Below are 16,844 nucleotides of genomic sequence, written 5' to 3'. Positions count from 1 at the left end.
GTCACTCCTCAGACATTTGTACATCCAGTAGAAGCTCTGTGTGTATTTGTTGAAATGATTTAAATAGAAGTAAATACTCAAAAACATAGAAACTCCACATGGCAAATATCTGTTAAGAGATCGCACCATCTAGTCATCTAATTAGGCAATGCTGGTGATGAGCACTTTCTGTTATCTGCTTGATGCTTCTTCGTTTGTAATTAAAAATGTGACCATAGCATATTTGCATTCGAAGGCCTTTAAAATAGCATAATGCAGAGGCGCCTGGGTGGCTCAGTTGTTGAGCATCTGCCTCAGCTCAGGCCATGATCCCAGGGTCCTGGGATTGAGCTCCACATCGGGTCCCTGCTCGGTAGGAAGTCTGCTTCTGCTTCTTCCTCTCCCTCTCCCACTCCCCCCTACTTGTGTTCCCTCTCTCTGTGTCTCTCTCTGTCAAATAAAGAAATAAAACCTTTAAATAAATAAATAAATAGATAGATAGATAGATAGATAGATAGATAAATAAATAAATAAAATAGCCTAATGCAACTCGGGAAAACGAGGAGTTCTTGTCCTGATTATACAGTTGGAGACAGAGTCAGACCTAGAGCAAGGTCTTCCGCCTCCTGTGTGCACAGCGACTATACTCTTTTCACATTGTGTACTATTTTCTGTGGCAGCAAGGTAGCCATCTCCCTGGGAACATGGTAGGTAAGAGGATTCTGCCCCAGACTGAGACTTGATTTAGCAATGTAGCCCACTGAGGCAGAAACACGCCTGTTCTCGTCAGATCTATCCCTTCGTGTGCCAGAACAGAGCCTGCAGATGTGAACTAATGGGGAGGGGGTCTTGGGACCCAACTGCTTCCTTGATCTTTCTAACCAGTTCTCTTGACTTCAGCTCCTCATGTCCTGTTTCTGAAGTTACCTGGTGCTTTCATTCCTCAGCCTTTGCTTTCAAATTTCACAAGTGATAACTCCGATCGGTTCTCTCTGGTCTGGTGAGTCAGGGATCCTCAAACTTCCCTGAGCATTATCACCCAGAGAGCTTGTGGCAACGGAGTACACGGCCTCAAGCCCAGGGTTTCTGACTCAGGAAGTCCAGGGTGAGACTCAGGAATTTGTCTCATGCATTTCCAAGTGGTGCTGCTGGTGAGGAATCACTGTGCTAAGGCATTAATCACTTTCCCAGGGGATGTCAAACTCCCCAAGTCTTGTTGCTATTATCTGTACTTGTCCCTATTTTTTTTTTTGTTAAGTCCTGAAAATACCTGTGTATTGTCATTTTAGTGAGGTTTTTCCAGAAAGAAATCTACCATTTTTACTTAGAATGCCCAAGATGTTCTTTACCTCCAAACCTATTTTCCCACCTCACAGACTGTGGGGCTGGTGAGGGGGGTTTTGCCAGACTCCCTCTGCACTCTCAGACACGGGCCCATGCCATCTCATGATGTTGCCTCTGCTCCAGATCAATCCCATCTCTGGTGTCCTCTGGTTACTTTTCCTTCCACTGAAGGTGGTATAATGTTTCTCTCAGTCATTCTCCAGACCCCCAACTCCTTTCATTGTTCTAGGGCAGTCTCTTAATCTGCTCGGGCTCCCATAACAAAATACCACAGACTGGAGGCTTAAACAACAGAAATTCATTTTCTCACAGTTCTAGAGGCTGGAAGTCCAAGATCAATGTGTCATCAGGCTTGGGTTCTTATGCGGCCTCTTTCCTTGGCTTGTAGGTGGCAGCCTTCTTGCTGTGTCCTCACACAGTCTTCCCTCCAAGTGTCCTGTTTTCTGTGTCCTAATACCTTCTTATGTCATATTGGATGAGGATGCACCCATAGGATCTCATTTTAGCTTAATCATCTCCTTAAAAACCCTACCTCCATATTGTCATATTCTGAGATACTGGGGGTTAGGACTTTAAAAAAAAAAAAAAAAGATTTATTTATTTATTTGACTGAGAGAGAGCACAAGTAGGTGGAGCAGCAGGCTGAGGGAGAGGGGGAAGCAAGCTCCCTGCTGAGCAAAGAACCTGATGCAGGGCTTGTTCCCAGGACCCTGGGATCATGACCTGAGCCAAAGGCTGATGCTTAACTAACTGAGTCCCCCAGGCACCCTGGGTTAGGACTTGAACATATGGATGGGGGCGTGGGGGACATAATTTGGCTGCATCCCAGAGACGTTGATTAGATTCTTTGAGAGCTATCCCTGATAATCTGCATTTTTATCAAGCATACCAAGTAATTTTTTTGCACATCAAGACTTCAGAGCCTCTGTCCTACTCCTTCCAGTGATTGAATGGAAAATCCCCTCATCCACATCCTGGTCCCAGTACCTTCCTCGGATCATCCCATGAATGAGTGATGCACCCCACCCCTGGCTCAGGCTTCTGCCCCCCAGCCCTCTCATGACCTTGGTGACATTCCGCTCCATCCTGCAACTCCTTCTAGCTCCTTCTCCCCAACATTTCTCCTGGCCTGACTCATGGGTGTGTGGAGGATGGATCTTAGAGGCAAACCTATAAGAAGTCATCAATGGGGGTGGGGGGCGCTTGGGTGGCTCAGTGGGTTGGAGCCTCTGCCTTCGGCTCAGGTCATGGTCTCAGGGTCCTGGGATCGAGCCCCACATCAGGCTCTCTGCTCAGCAGGGAACCTGCTTCCTCCCCTCTCTCTCTGCCTACTTGGGATCTCTGTCTATCAAATAAATGGATGGAATCTTAAAAAAAAAAAAGAAGTCATCAAGGGGGGAGAAGAGGTACTCAAAGTGAGCAAGAATTAACTAGACTAGAAAGAGGGTAAATTCAAGAGCTATTTTGAAGGTGGCTCCGGTCGGACTCAGTGAAAGAATGGTGTCGAGACTCTGTGGCCAGATGAGCTTTCTGCCCACACTTTGGGAGAACCTTCAGGTGAGGTGCCATTTAAGCTAGGTCTTCTCTGAGTAGGGATCTGACAGACAAGGAGAGACGGTGGTAGGAAGGGTGGGGAGAAAGAGTGTGTCTGTAAGCTACATGGGTAAACGTGCATGTCACATTTTAAACAGTGTGCAAGATGTGGGGCTGTGATAGCTCTTGGTTTTTGTCCTCTGTAATACTATCAAAGAACCATTTTAATGGAAAAAAAAGTCTCTGGTGAACAGGATTAGATTGAAGGGCTGTCTGTTCTGGCTTTAAATGAAGTTCGACGTCTTCTTGGGGGGGTCCTTGGCAGTACTCTCAAGCCCATGTCGACTTGGATTCCATCTCCCCGATGCTTTATCTGGCCTAAATAAATTTCTGTTGTGCTTGGAACACCCCCTTATCCTCACTCACCTCTAAAGGAACTTGGATCTCCTTTGGTGTTCTGGATGCTTCTTTGTAACGGTAAAGAGTTCATGGCAAGTCTCACTTCCCCAGCTGGCACCAGGGTATTGTGAATAACATGCAGGGTTTCCTGGCAGTCCCTTGAGTGGAAAGCCTTGAACTCACATATAATAATACCAATTTAAAACCATTCTTGGGGCACCTGGGTGGCTCAGTTGGTTAAGCGTCCAACTCTTGGTTTCTGCTCAAGTGATGATCTTGGGGTCCTGGGATCGAGCCCCATGTTGGGCTTTGTGCTCAACACAGAGTCTGCTCGTCCCTTCCCATCCCCCTCTCGTCTTCTAGCTCTTCCACACACACATGCCAACCCCAGCACATGCATGCATGTTCTCAAATAAATAGATAAAGATAAGTAAATAGATAAGGATAAATAAATAGATAGACAAAGATAAATAAGTCTGTTACTCCGGGTTTACTTCTAAAGCAAGAGCCAGTCAAAGAAGCAATTAATGCCATGTCTGACAGCAAGAGGCTTTGAGGAATGACCTCACTGACTAACACCGCCAGGGGACACAGATTAGACACGCACCGCTTATGATCAGGAGTTCGGTGAGATGGTAGGAGCCATGCGCCCTGCACGCTCCCCTGCATTTGCAGCTGAAGTGATTACACACTGCTGATGAGTGGCCAAGGAATCACTGGACTCAACTGCTGAAAAGAGGAGCTTCTTGTTAATCAGGCTGAGTTGTCATTTTTAAATTAAAGTACAAGAGGCTCTGGTAGTTACCCATTTGTTTGAAGTCTTTCACTGCTGGTGGCTAACAACACAGTTATTTTTTAATTGTCTGTGGACTTCCTGCTGAGAACGAGCTTGGGACCCCAATGGTTGGTGGGCTGGGAGGGGCCCCTGGAGAAGATCAGGAGCCCTGAGAACTTCCAGCCCAATGGACCTTAGTGCTCCTGATCAAACAGGACTGGAATTTCCAGGCAGAAGGATTGCTGTCTCCCCTCATCAGTTTGCTTCTGGGTATTGCCTGATAGTTACAGCTGAAAGAGCAGAACTGTCCTGCGTCAGGATTAAGAATGAGTGAGGCTCATGTTCCTCTTTTCCTTCTGTGCCTCTCCATTTCCGTACTCAGGCCAGTTGAGGCTTTCTTCCCTCTTACTGCCACCAGTTCTATTACTGGAAGCTAAACACAAAAGCATCAGCTTCATTTACGCAGAGGCTGAAGGCTGAAAACACTTAGTGTTTGCCTTTTAGTAACAGTAAGTCTTCCAAGCAGTCAACGTGGGATGCTTTTTTAGTTATTTAAGTAATCTTTAATTTTTTTCAACAGTATTTTGTAGTTTTCAGAGCATAGGTTTCTCCCTCGTTTTGTTAAATGTCTTCATATTTTCTTCTTTTTATGCTCTTTTGAATGGAAATGTTTTATTAATTTCCTTTTCAGATTGTTTATTGCAAAAGAATACATATACAATTGATTCAGGCATATTGATATACTCTACAACTTTGCTGAACTCATTTATTAGTTCAAATAATTTTGAGTGGAATCCTTATGATTTTCTGTGTAGAGGATCATGTCATCTGTGCCCAGAGATAGTTTTACTTCTTTGTTTCCAGTCTGGATGCCTAACTGCATTAGCTAAAACCTCCAGCACTGTGTTGAAAACAAATGATGAGAGCAGATACCCTTGCCTTGTTTCTGACCTTAAAGAAAGCATGCAGTCTCTCATCATTAATTACATGTTCGCTGGGGGTGTTTCATAGATAACTTTATGGGTTGATGAAGTTCCATTTTATTCCTAGTTTGTTGATGGTTTTCTTATCATAAAAGAGTGATAGATTTGTCATGTTTCTTCTGAGTTCTATTGAAATTATCATGTTATACTTTTTTTATTCTACTGATGTGATACATTACATTGATTTTTAAAACTTGTATCCTTGGGATAAATTCTACTTTGTCAAGGTATATAATTCTTTATGTTGCTGGATTTGGTTCACTGGTATTTTGTTGGGGATTTTTGCATCCATATTCAGAAAAGAGATAGGTCTGTAATTTTTTTTCTTGTGATATCTGTTTCTGGTTTGGCATCAGAGTAACGCTGACCTCCTAAAATGAGTTGGACATATCCTCCCCTCCAAATTTCCTTGGAAGAATTTGAGAAGAACTGGTATTAATTCTTCTTTGAATGCTTGGTAGAATTTGATAATAAAGACATTTAGGCCTGAGCTTTTCTTTCTGAGTAGTTCTTTAAAATTACCAATTTGATCTTTACAATTGTTTTAAGTCTATTCAGGTATAGCCAGTTCTGGTGGTCATTTTTTTACTTTCAACCTATTTGTGTCTTTTAATCTACAGTGTATTTCTGTATATAGCACATAGATCAATTATCAATTTCGCCAATCTCTGTGCAATAGTATGACTTTTTTTGGTGTGTGACTGCTGACATTTTTCAGGCTACACTACCCCACCCCCTTCTGCCTGACATCTGGGCAGTTTGATAAGAAGACTGGATATTGCCTCCCTTAGCACTGGTGGAAAGGTCAAGCCATGCAAGAACTGACCCCCTCAATCCCCCCACAAGGGAACTCTTATCTCCTAATCACCATAAAATCTCCCTGCTTCTCAAGCCAATTTTGGACCTTCTTGGAAATCCACCATACTCTCCCAAGAACTCCTTATTAGGTGCATAATTCTTCTTATGTTCACTCTTGGTACATGTGTGTCATCATCATCCTTGATATCTGAGCAAATAGGCAGTGAAAGGACCCATCCCGTCTCTGCAGGATGACAACCACACTCTGCCTTTTGATTGAAATATTTATTCCATTTACATTTAATGTAATTACTGATGTGGCAGGATTTTGAATGCCATTTTGCTATTTGTTTTTTATGTCTCGTGTCTTTTTTTGTTCCTTTCATTTTATATTACCACTTTTTTGTGTGTTAAAGAAATATTTTCTAGAATACCATTTTAGTTCCCTTGTTTCTTTTAATATATATTTTTTGTTATTTTTTTATGATAACCCAGAGAATTACAATTACCATCTTAACTTACAATAATCTAGTTCAGATTAATTGCAACTTAATTTCAATAATACACAAAAACTTTCCTGCAGTATAGGTTTATTCTCTTCCCCCTCCTTTGTGCTATACTGTCATACAAATTACATATATATATATATTATAAAGCCACCAATGGAGTTTTATACTTATTGCTTTTCTGGGAATATCTTACTAGCTCCTTCATATTTAAAAATAGGCTTTATTTTTTAGAGCAATTTCAAGTTCACAGCAAAATTGGGAGGAAGGTGTAGATATTTATCATATAGTCCCTTCCCTCACACATGCATACCCTCTCCTTTATCATCATCCCCCCCCCGAGTGATACATTTGTTATAATTAATGAGCCTACATTGATACATTCTTAGCATCCTGAGTTCATGGTTTACTTGTGGAACACTCTTCGTGTTGTACATTCTGTGGGTTTGGACAAATTTATAATGACTTGTATCCATCATTATGGTGTTATACAGAGTAATTTCACTGCCCTAAAAAAATCCTCTGTGCTCTCCCTATTTATCTCTTCCTTTCCCTCCTACCCACACCCTGGCAACCATTGATTTTTTTACATCTCCATAGGTTTGCCTTTCCCACTCTAACATTTTTTTAACTTTGTCAAGACCTATAATATCACTGATTTTATTATCACCTTCCCTTATATTCAGTTTTCTTGTATACATGGCTTGGATTGCATGGGCCACCATTATAACCTACCTCTAAACCTTCCCTTACCTTTTCTGTCCTTATATCTCTCTATCATGCTTACCTGGATAAACCCTATCCTAGGTAAAGCCAACAAATGACCTTTTCAGTTATTGTAGCCTTGTAGACTCACTGTAGCAAAACATGCAGCCTTGCAGACTGGTCTCATTTAAAATTCATGACTCAGGGGCACCTGGGTGGCTCAGTGGGTTAAAGCCTCTGCCTTCAGCTCAGGTCATGATCTCAGGGTCCTGGGATCGAGCTCTGCATTGGGCTTTCTGCTCAGCGGGGAGCCTGCTTCCCTCTCCCTCTCTCTCTCTCTACCTGCTTCTCTGCCTGCTCATCACCTCTGTCAAATAAATAAATAAAATCTTTTAAAAAAAATTCATGACTCAGGCTGTGAAGTGTGTAAACCTGGCGATTCACAGACCTGTACCCCTGGGGATAAAAATATATGTTTATAAAAAATAAAAAATTTAAAAATCAAAAAAAAAATTCATGACTCAGTATATCTCAGTTTGTATTCAAAGCTGTCCTACAATTTATCACTGCCCTCCCCCAGTCCCTATTGTTGTAGTTTCTTGAACCCTAGCAAAGCTAGTCCTCTATCTATACTCTGGTCCTTTTTCTTCTTTCTCTCTAAAGAACTTCACTAGTTCTTCTCTCCTTGTTATCATTTTCTTTTTCTCTACAGGATCATCATCCTATACATGATCCTATAGATAATAATCTAGTACCTCACATCTTAAACATTTTAAAATAAAACTTTTCTAAACTCATACCCCACTCTAGCTTATTATTTCTCTTTGTATTCCTCTTCACAACAGACTAAAGGGAAGGTTTACATCCAGGCATCCAGGTGCTATATCTAATTTCCCACCTCCTATTCTGTACTTAGACTCTTGTTATAGGGCTTCTTCCCTTCCCCCACAATTTCACTATGGCTGCTCTTGTCCTTGACACCAGTGCTTTCCATGTAGCTAAACCAAAAGTCACTCTTTGTCCTCTGTGGCATTTGCTACAGACGACCATTCCTCCCTTCTCTTGATTTAGAGACATGTCCAGCAGTACTCTTCCCCCGTGCTTCACTGGCTGCTTCTCATCTGAGTTGCTAGCTTCTCCTGGGCTTGGTCTCTAATGTTGGTGTCCCTCCATAATCTTCTCTATGGGAGATCTCATCTGGACTCATAGCTTTCAAGGGAATCTGTGTGCCAATGACCAATATCATGTCAGTAATCCTGACTCTCCAGACACATATTCAAGTGCCTTCTTGGCCTCTTTTAAGAACATCTAGTAGCACACATTTATAATGAACAAACAGAACCATTGATTTCTGTCTCCAAACCTATGCTTCCCTCAGGCATGCCTACTTCTTACTAGAAATACTATCTACCTGGTTACCCAAGCCAAAATCTAGGAGTCATCCATGATTCTTCTTTGCCTCAATTACTTATCCAATCCATCACCAAGTACTGTTGATTCTACATTAAAAGTATATCTCTAATCTACTGGCTTCTCTCCATCTCCACAGCACCCCCAATCCTAGATACCCTCCTGTCTTTTCTAGGCAACTCTAATTATTATCCTAAGAGGCCTCTCTGAGTCACTCCTTCTTCCCATACAATCAGTTCTCCGCATGGCAGCCAGAGTGCTCTTTAAAATATAATTCAGATCAGGTTACTTTTTTGCTTAAAGCCCTTGAATGACTTCCCATTGTATTAAAAAAAAACAACCAAAGGAAGTCACACTTCTTACCTTGACCTGTCATACCAATTCTGTCCCATGCTGGCCTTGGTCCACTTCTGGACTTCATCGAACCCCCCTCACCCAGGCCCTACTGACCTTCTCTCTGCTCCTGGAACACTCGCCCCCTCCTCCCCATGGCAGTGCTTCGCACTTACTTGCACACTCTTCTCTCCGAGCTTCCTGTGGCTGGCTTCTTCTCCTTGGCATCTTACCAGATGTCAACTTCCTGCTGCAAGCTTTTCTGCCTCTCCAAATCCTCTTCACTCCCCCGCCATAATCCCTCCACTTCTATCCCACTCTGGGGCACCCCTCTCCCATGTAATCTTTGTTGCAGATGTAACTCAGGAATTTTCCTGTTCATAATTTGGTGTGATGTCACTGTCCATCTTTCCTCTCCACCCGTCCACTCTCAAGTTGGATGGAGGCTCCATGGGAGCAGAAGTCTGTCTGTCTTGCTCACTGCTGAACCTAGGTTCTATAATGGTGCTTAGTGCCTACTGGGCTTCAGCCAATAGATACAGGGCAAATGAATGAATGAGTGAGTGAATGAATGAATGAATTTCACTTTCTAGCATATTTGAAGTGAGGAAGGGAAGCTGTGATATGCAGGAATGCCGGCCCGTCTCCTCCAGGGCACATTTTCAACAGGGAGAGAAGCTGCTGCCCCTCCCACAGTGACTGCATTTTGTGCCTTTCCGTTCTGAAGCAAAGTTCAGTCTGGCTCTTCCGTGAGAAGACAGGACACATAAGAATTGGAGAACAACCTAAGGCAGAAGAGTCTGCTGGGTTAGATAGAACCAAGGGTCAAAATGTTTGAATCAGACCTGTGGTCCCCAAACACTGCCAAGCCCCCCCAGAGTCTCCTACAAGACTTTCCCATGGAATTCTGATCCTTGAGCAGGCCTGGGAACCTCTGCTTTGTTTGGGAAGAGGAACCTGCAGGTGAGCTGCCCTTTGACTGGGCGGCATGGGGTTTGCAGTCCCAGCTGACCGGGTGCAGGGGAGGGGCACTTAGAGGCAGGAGCAGCAGGGCCAGTGCTGGGAGCAGGGGGCCATCAGTGTGTCCCTTTCTCTCCCTGACAGTGGCCCGGTACCGTGTGACCGTGTGCACTGGAGAACTCGAAGGCGCGGGAACTGATGCCAATGTCTACCTGTGCCTTTACGGTGACGTGGGGGACACAGGCGAGCGGCTTCTGTACAACAGCAGGAATGACAATGACCTGTTTGAGAAGGGCAATGTGAGTACAGCCCACTCCGTCCCCACCTACCCGGCCCTGGTCTGAGGTCCCCTTCCCCTGTCCTCCCTGTTCTGCTGAAGCTGATATGGGTGCCCCGGCCATCAGCAAACTAGCATACATGACACCCTCTGGGCTCCTGGGGTGATCCAGCAGGGACTTGGAGAACCGACCCTGGAGGGGTCATGGTCCCTTCCCCACCTGTCAAATGGGTTTCCTGGGTAGGTTGTGTGGGGCAATAGGGAAATCTGGGGGCAAACCCCGCATGGGGCCAGTCGCTCCATTCCCCCAGCCTCAGTTTCCCCACATGTGAAACAGGGAAGCGATGCCCGCCTGTGCCAGCTGATATGAGAATTAGGAGCACAGCTGTACCTACTGCCTGGCCTGCATCACAGAGCAGCTGTTCAGTAGGGTCATTATTGCAGTCAAGCGAGGCTCATGGTGCTTACCAGGTGAAGCCAATTTGCAGACTGACCTAGTACAATCCTGGGCTCTCTTCCCACCTCTGCTGCCCCATCCTCAGCGAGGGCAGGGCAAACCCTGGAGATCGAGTGGAGGTCTCTCTCAGAGGCCACTCCAGCTGACCTTGGGGTCACAGACACAAGAAAACTATGGTGATCAAAATAATCTGAGTGTTGTGGGTGGACCCAGGCTCATTTGGGGAGGGCCGGAGGGGGTGACTTCACATAGATTTGTACATTTCCGCTCTCACTCCCATCCACACCCACCCTTTCCCACGCTTCTACCTCTTTCGAATCCTTTATCCATCAATCAATCGCACCCTCCTCTTCCTGTTCCGGGAGGCTCCCAGGTGTGCTCGTGTAGGTTTGGCAACTCTCCAGCCCCTGCTGCACTTCTGCTGCCCCATTGGCAGGCAAAACTGTGCAATTAGCAAGACCACTAGTTCTCCTGCCCTCCCCAGTCATTCCCAGCCATGCCTTAGAAGCGGGCTGGTAACCTTTCGTAGCAGGAGCCTGAGTTGATTGGCCAAGGAATTAAGTCATGATACATGGTTAGTGACTGGTAACAAACAGCTTATCCTATCCCTCCTCCTGGGGAATCTGCCTTTTAGGAGATCATAGGGAATGGCCACAGTTTAATCAGAAAATACAGCCCTCCCTTGTTGGGAACTTGACATGGAATGACTTCCCACTGGGAGCAGCTGGAGGAGGGGTTAGACCTGTTCTTTCCAGGTACCCCTCAACCCACCTGTGACAGACCAGCAGCCCCACCCATCAGCCCCGGCTTTTCTGATTTCTGGGCCTGTGTCTCTGCTTGGTGTTTGGGTCCCAAGGGAGCCCCATCCTACCGGCCTTGCCGTCTTCCCCTCCGAAGGCTGACGAGTTCACCATCGAGGCGGTCACCATGCGGAAGGTGAGGCGGGTGAGGATCAGGCATGACGGCAAAGGCGGAGGCAGCGGCTGGTTCCTGGAGCGGGTGCTGGTGAGAGAAGAGGGGCAGCCAGAGAGCGACAACGTGGAGTTCCCGTGTCTCAGGTGCGTGGCCTGCTGCGCTCTGTGCACTCCAGCTTCCGTCCGGGGCCCTGGCTTTTGAGGACACTCAGCCCTGCCTGCTACCCCAGACCGGGAGCATAGTTGTGGCTTGAAGAGGGGGCCCCTGCTGGTGGTGCTTAGACTGTCCCCACCCCACCTGCCGGTGGTGAGCCACTGGGGTCAGGTGTCCCAGGGCACCCCTGACCTGTCTATTTAAGTACGAGAGTGTTGTTACATTTTAAAGATACAGTATGGCAATTTCAGAATTTAACTGAGTTCCCGCCGAGGGAGCTCTGAACAGGTTCTGCTCCCTGCCTCTCGGCTTCTGCTGGCCATAGGTGTTCTAGGCTTGTCAGAAGCCATTTTCTCCCTGGGTCTTCACATCGTCTTCCCTCTGTACATGTCTGTCTCTGTGTTCACATGTCCCTCTTTTATGAGGACACCAGCCATTTTAGATGAAGGCCTGCCTTCATTTTAACTGGATTACCTCTATAAGGACACTATTTCCAAATAAGGTCATAGTCTGAGGTCCTGGGGCTTTAACATATCACTTTAACATATCACTTTAACATGTCACTTTTAGGGGACACATTTAAGCCCGTAACACATTTAAAACACATTTAAGCCCTAGGGCAGGTGGCCTTAGGTGGTGGCAGTGGAGGTAGGGGGAACGGGCTACACCAGAGATAGGTCCTGTAGGTAGAGTTCATGGGGTGTGCCCCCGAGAGAGAGAGGACTGTTAGAGACCCCAAGTCTCTCTTTGGTGGGTGGGCAGAGGCCGCACTTCCTGCTGAAACCAAGAGCCTGGGGCGGGGGGTGGGGAGGAAGGCCTGAGAATGGGGTCAGACTGGACTCTGGAGGCTTAGCTGGGGCATATTAGGTATGAGATGCTTGTGAGTTGAGTAGGCAGAGTCCAGCCTTGAGAAATAGCTCTAGTAAATGAGAGCATAGTGGTAGAATTTAAAATTAGGGAAATGGATAGGATCCTGAGAGAGAGAGAATTGTTTGGACTGAGCCCTGAGACTGGTCAGTAGAAGGACAGGGAACCCAGAAAGGGGACGAGGAAGAGGTTGCTATGTCCACACTGTCTGCATGGCTATATACATGGTGAGGGAGGAGCTTGGCGCCAGGAGTCTAGCCACCTGCCTGCTGTGTGGCTTTGGGCACATTTCTTAACTTCTCTGGTCTTCCGCAACTTCCCGGCCAGCACGCGTCCCACGGTGATGGCAAGGGTGAAATGGGGCTGCCCTCTGAAAGGAGCCGGGTCTGCCAATGACACAAATGATGCTGATTGCAGGGCAGAAGGTCAGCCAAGGCCCCCAAACGCCCTAGAGCCCTCCCTGCCCCCAAACACTTAAAGGGTTTGTGCAGTTTTAAGAAAGTTAATTCCCGCCCCTTGCACCTGCACGGGACGTGTACTGCCTGAGGGATGGCACACAGGGCCTCTTTATCCACCTTCTCTGCCATGGTCAGGTGGTGCCAGCATGTTAGCTCTGGCAGCTCTGTGAGTGTGGTGTGCACACTTGCACATTTCTTGTGAGCTTGGGGAAAGAGCCATAAAATCACCAGCAGACAGGCTCACCGATTTTGCAGCGTCTCACGCTGAACCTGGGCCCACATGTCTGAAGCAGAAAGAAAATGACTATATTTGGAAATATCTATTAATACCCTTCAGTTGGAAGTGAAGATGACAAGCCATGGTGTCCCTTTACCGCTGGGGTGGGCCTGGGGATGGGTGAGTGGTCGAGAGAGCAATGGGAGGGTGCACGGGGTTTCCCGATGGCCTCGGGCCCACTGGCTTCCACGCTCCCTGTCCCTGGGAGTGATGGCTGGGCCACACCACACTCTTCTCTGCAGCCTCTGTCTGTGGATAATCCCGGGTGACCTCCACGGGACAGAGGCAGAGGCTCCTAATGGGTTGATTGAAGGGACTCGGGGAAGCAGTCCCTGCTCTCAAATCTCTCTCCCATCCCCCCACCCCCATCGTCAGTACCAAGAATTCTGCAATTGCGTCTTCCTATCTTGGAATCCCAGACAATTTTGGTGCTCAAGACTCGCAGCACCAAAACCCATGCCCAGTATAATCACTTAGCTGCCGACTGACATCCTATGTGAGGTAACAGCCAGCAGGCAGCGACATCCTGTGGGAATAGAAGACCACGTGCTTGGGAGGGAGGGCAAGAAAGAAGGGATGAGGACCCTATCCTCGGGTGGGGTATATTGGCAGAGGGACTGTGGTTTAGGGAGGCCTGAACTCCATGTCAGGAAGGCTGGAGGGGAGGCCACGCTTTGGCTTCCTTTGCCGGGTTCCGTGGCCAGGAAGGCAAGTCCCTGCCAGGAGTGGAATAGGGCTGGGTGGCCAAGATGAGCTCCGACGTAGAGCCAAATGGGGAGACGCTGATCAAGAGGCAAGCCCCCTGGCTTCCCCATGGCACTGGAGAACATTGAGGGTGCCTCTTCTGCTGCCATGACCTGTATCATGGACCCCTGTGAGCACTGGGGTCTGGGTGTCTCCGCTTTGCACAGTCACCTGATTTCTCTGGATGCATCCCCGTGCTCCGTGGGGAGGGCACTTTCCGGGTGAACCAGTCCAATGCGTTGCTCCCAGGTGGATGGCCAGCAGAGAGCTGGGACCATGGCCCACTCTGACGAATAGATGAGTCACCGCCGTCAGACCCAGCCCTGTAGGGTTGAGACACCGCCGTCAGACCCAGCCCTGTAGGGTCCCGACCCAGCTTTTCCTTGTTGGCAAATCTCATCCCTCCTTGAGGATTCCGAGCAAGCCGCTTCCCCACAAACTGTCCTCATTTCTTAAATTCCTGTCACACTTACTTTGGGCCCACAGCCATCCTTTTCCTGGCCTTCAGTGCCTTGGCTAGTCTGTCCTATCTTCTTTGTCTTTTAATTAAAGATTTTATTTATTTATTAGCCCTCGTGTGCGCGAACTGGGGAGGGGCAGAGAGGAAGGGGGATAGAATCTCAAACGGACTCTGTGCTGAGCGAGGAGCCTGTCATGAGGCTCCCTCTCCCGACCCTGAGATCCTGACCTGAGCCAAAATCAAAAATCAGCTGCTTAACCGACTGACCCTCCGCCCCTGGGGTGCCCCTAGTCTATCCTATCTTAACTAGACGGTAGGTTCCCTAGGGGCCGAGCAGTGTCTTATTGATGTCAGTGTATCTTTTCTGCTTTCTTCCCCTCCCCCAGAGCCCTTGGCACAGTGCTGTGCACACAGTAGGCTCTCCTAAAAAGAGGTGATTGTTTTTGCTGAGGACAGTGACTCCATTGTTCTTGGCTTTCAAGACAAACGCTTTACTGATTGGCAAAGTCTTACACCCTGTGAACCTTCTCGTTATCCCCGCATGCTGGCTTCTTGCCCTCGCTGCCTTCCAACCACAGGGCCTTTGCTCAGCTCCTGCCGGATCTGCTCCATCCCAGCATGTGCTGCTCCCTCTCGAGGGCACCTCCCTCTTCCCCCGGCCAACTCCTCATCACCTTTCCAACCTCAGCCAGGAGCCTCTCCTCAGCGCAGTCCCCCTTGCCCAGTCTGGGCGGCGACCCTTTGTTCTCAGCTCTCGTAGAGTCTTTTCCTCTGCTGAGTGTCCAGTTCTGACCTCCCTGGTGACCCTGCAGGGACAGCGGGACAGTGGGTGGTTGGTCGTTGGCCACTCAAAGAGCTAACAGCCCCTTGTGTGCCCACCAGGTGGCTGGACAAGGATAAGGATGACGGTCAGTTGGTCCGAGAGTTGCTGCCCAGTGACAGCAATGCAACACTGAAGAGTGAGTCGTCCTGATGACCAGGTGGCGGGTGTGTCCCTGGTGAGGGAGGTGCCCTCCCCTTTCTGTCCGGAAGCCAGCCCTTGGAACAAGCATGAACTCTTCACTTCATCCCCCCAGGGCAGTAGTGGGGAGGGTGGAGAGGAAGAGGCTCTGAGGAAAGATCTGGAATTTTCTTCACTGTCTAGGCTGTGTACACGGTGACTTTGTGGCACTGGATGTGGGGCCCTGAGCACACACAGGCCTCTGTGGACACGAGCGACAGAGGCGGTAACACTAGCCAAACAGGCATTTTTATCCTCCCTTAGGCACAGAGGGTATGGATCTTTCTGGGTGATATACTGGAGCAATGTCAGCATGGGGCCCTGTTTCGTAATGGTGCTGTAGGTACCCAGCAGAATTTCACCCCTGGCTGGCTCCTCCTGAACCGTTGACATCTTGAGTCAAACGTGTACCCTTCTGAGCCTCTTATCCTTCACTTGTAGAGCCAAGATCAGAACCCTTAGCAACAACACTGCGCATGTCCTTTGCAACACTGTCTGCAAAGCTTGATACTCCTTTGCCTCTGTTTCCTCATCCGTCAGATCAGAAACTGGACAAGGTGGTTGCCTTAGGTCCTTCAAGTCTCTTGCACTTCGTATTCTTGGAATGCTCTCCTGTTCTGGGTGTGCTCACACCTTGTGGGCAGGCCAAGCAGGGGTCAGCATCCCAGTGTTGCCCATGAGGGGACCCCCACAGAGAGGAAGGCAGCCCCGCCCCACCATGGGTCTACTTAAAGCAAGGGCTCAGCGGCCGACTCCCAGCCCGGTGTCCCACCCTGGCTACAGACCACCTTCCTGCTCCAGCCCTTCCCCCCACGACCTGCTCTAACCCCTCCCCCTCCCTGCCTCCCACCCTGGACTTGCCTAGACTTCCGCTACCACATCAGCTTGAAGACAGGGGATGTCTCTGGGGCCAGCACAGACTCCAAGGTCTACATCAAGCTCTACGGGGATAAATCTGACACCATCAAGCAAGTCCTTCTGGTCTCCGACAACAACCTAGAAGACTATTTTGAACGCGCCCGGGTGGATGAGTTCACCCTGGAGACCCTGAACATTGGAACTGTAAGTCTTCTTCCCGAGACCATGCGACATGGTCTCACCCACCCCATATATATCCACATGTGGGTGCACAATCCCGCTCACATGCATGTGCACACACACTTACACATCACACGCATACGCACACTCACATGCACAAAGAGGGAAAATGCCCACTCGGAGGTAGGTGAGCTGCGTAGCTTTCCTCTATGACCCAGAGCAGCAGAAGATACGTGAACAGTAGGGAAACTTCTGCAGTCCCTGTAGGGGTGGAATGTCTATTTTTTTTTTTTAAAGATTTTATTTATTTATTTGACAGAGAGAAATCACAAGTAGTCGGAGAGGCAGGCAGAGAGAGAGAGAGGGAAGCAGGCTCCCTGCTGAGCAGAGAGCCTGATGCGGGACTCGATCCCAGCACCCTGAGATCATGACCTGAGCCGAAGGCAGTGGCTTAACCCACTGAGCCACCCAAG

The 16,844-nt window shown here is 48.0% G+C and overlaps 1 protein-coding gene across 2 annotated transcripts in view; it reads left to right on the top strand.

Annotated features, from left to right (window-relative positions):
• Positions 1-16,844, top strand: part of LOXHD1 (lipoxygenase homology PLAT domains 1) — a 149,399-nt gene that overhangs the window by 59,456 nt on the left and 73,099 nt on the right. For both annotated transcript variants that reach the window (XM_059410058.1, XM_059410056.1), the window contains exons 13-16: positions 9,870-10,024; positions 11,357-11,517; positions 15,216-15,292; positions 16,199-16,395. In XM_059410058.1, coding sequence (XP_059266041.1) covers positions 9,870-10,024; positions 11,357-11,517; positions 15,216-15,292; positions 16,199-16,395 — 590 coding nt within the window. The remainder of the gene's footprint in view (positions 1-9,869; positions 10,025-11,356; positions 11,518-15,215; positions 15,293-16,198; positions 16,396-16,844) is intronic.

This window comes from Mustela nigripes, chromosome 8 (genome assembly GCF_022355385.1).
Source record: "Mustela nigripes isolate SB6536 chromosome 8, MUSNIG.SB6536, whole genome shotgun sequence".
Taxonomy (NCBI): Eukaryota; Metazoa; Chordata; class Mammalia; order Carnivora; family Mustelidae; genus Mustela; species Mustela nigripes.
The sequence above is the reverse complement of the archived record's forward strand: the minus strand, read 5'-3'. Positions and strand labels throughout refer to the sequence as shown.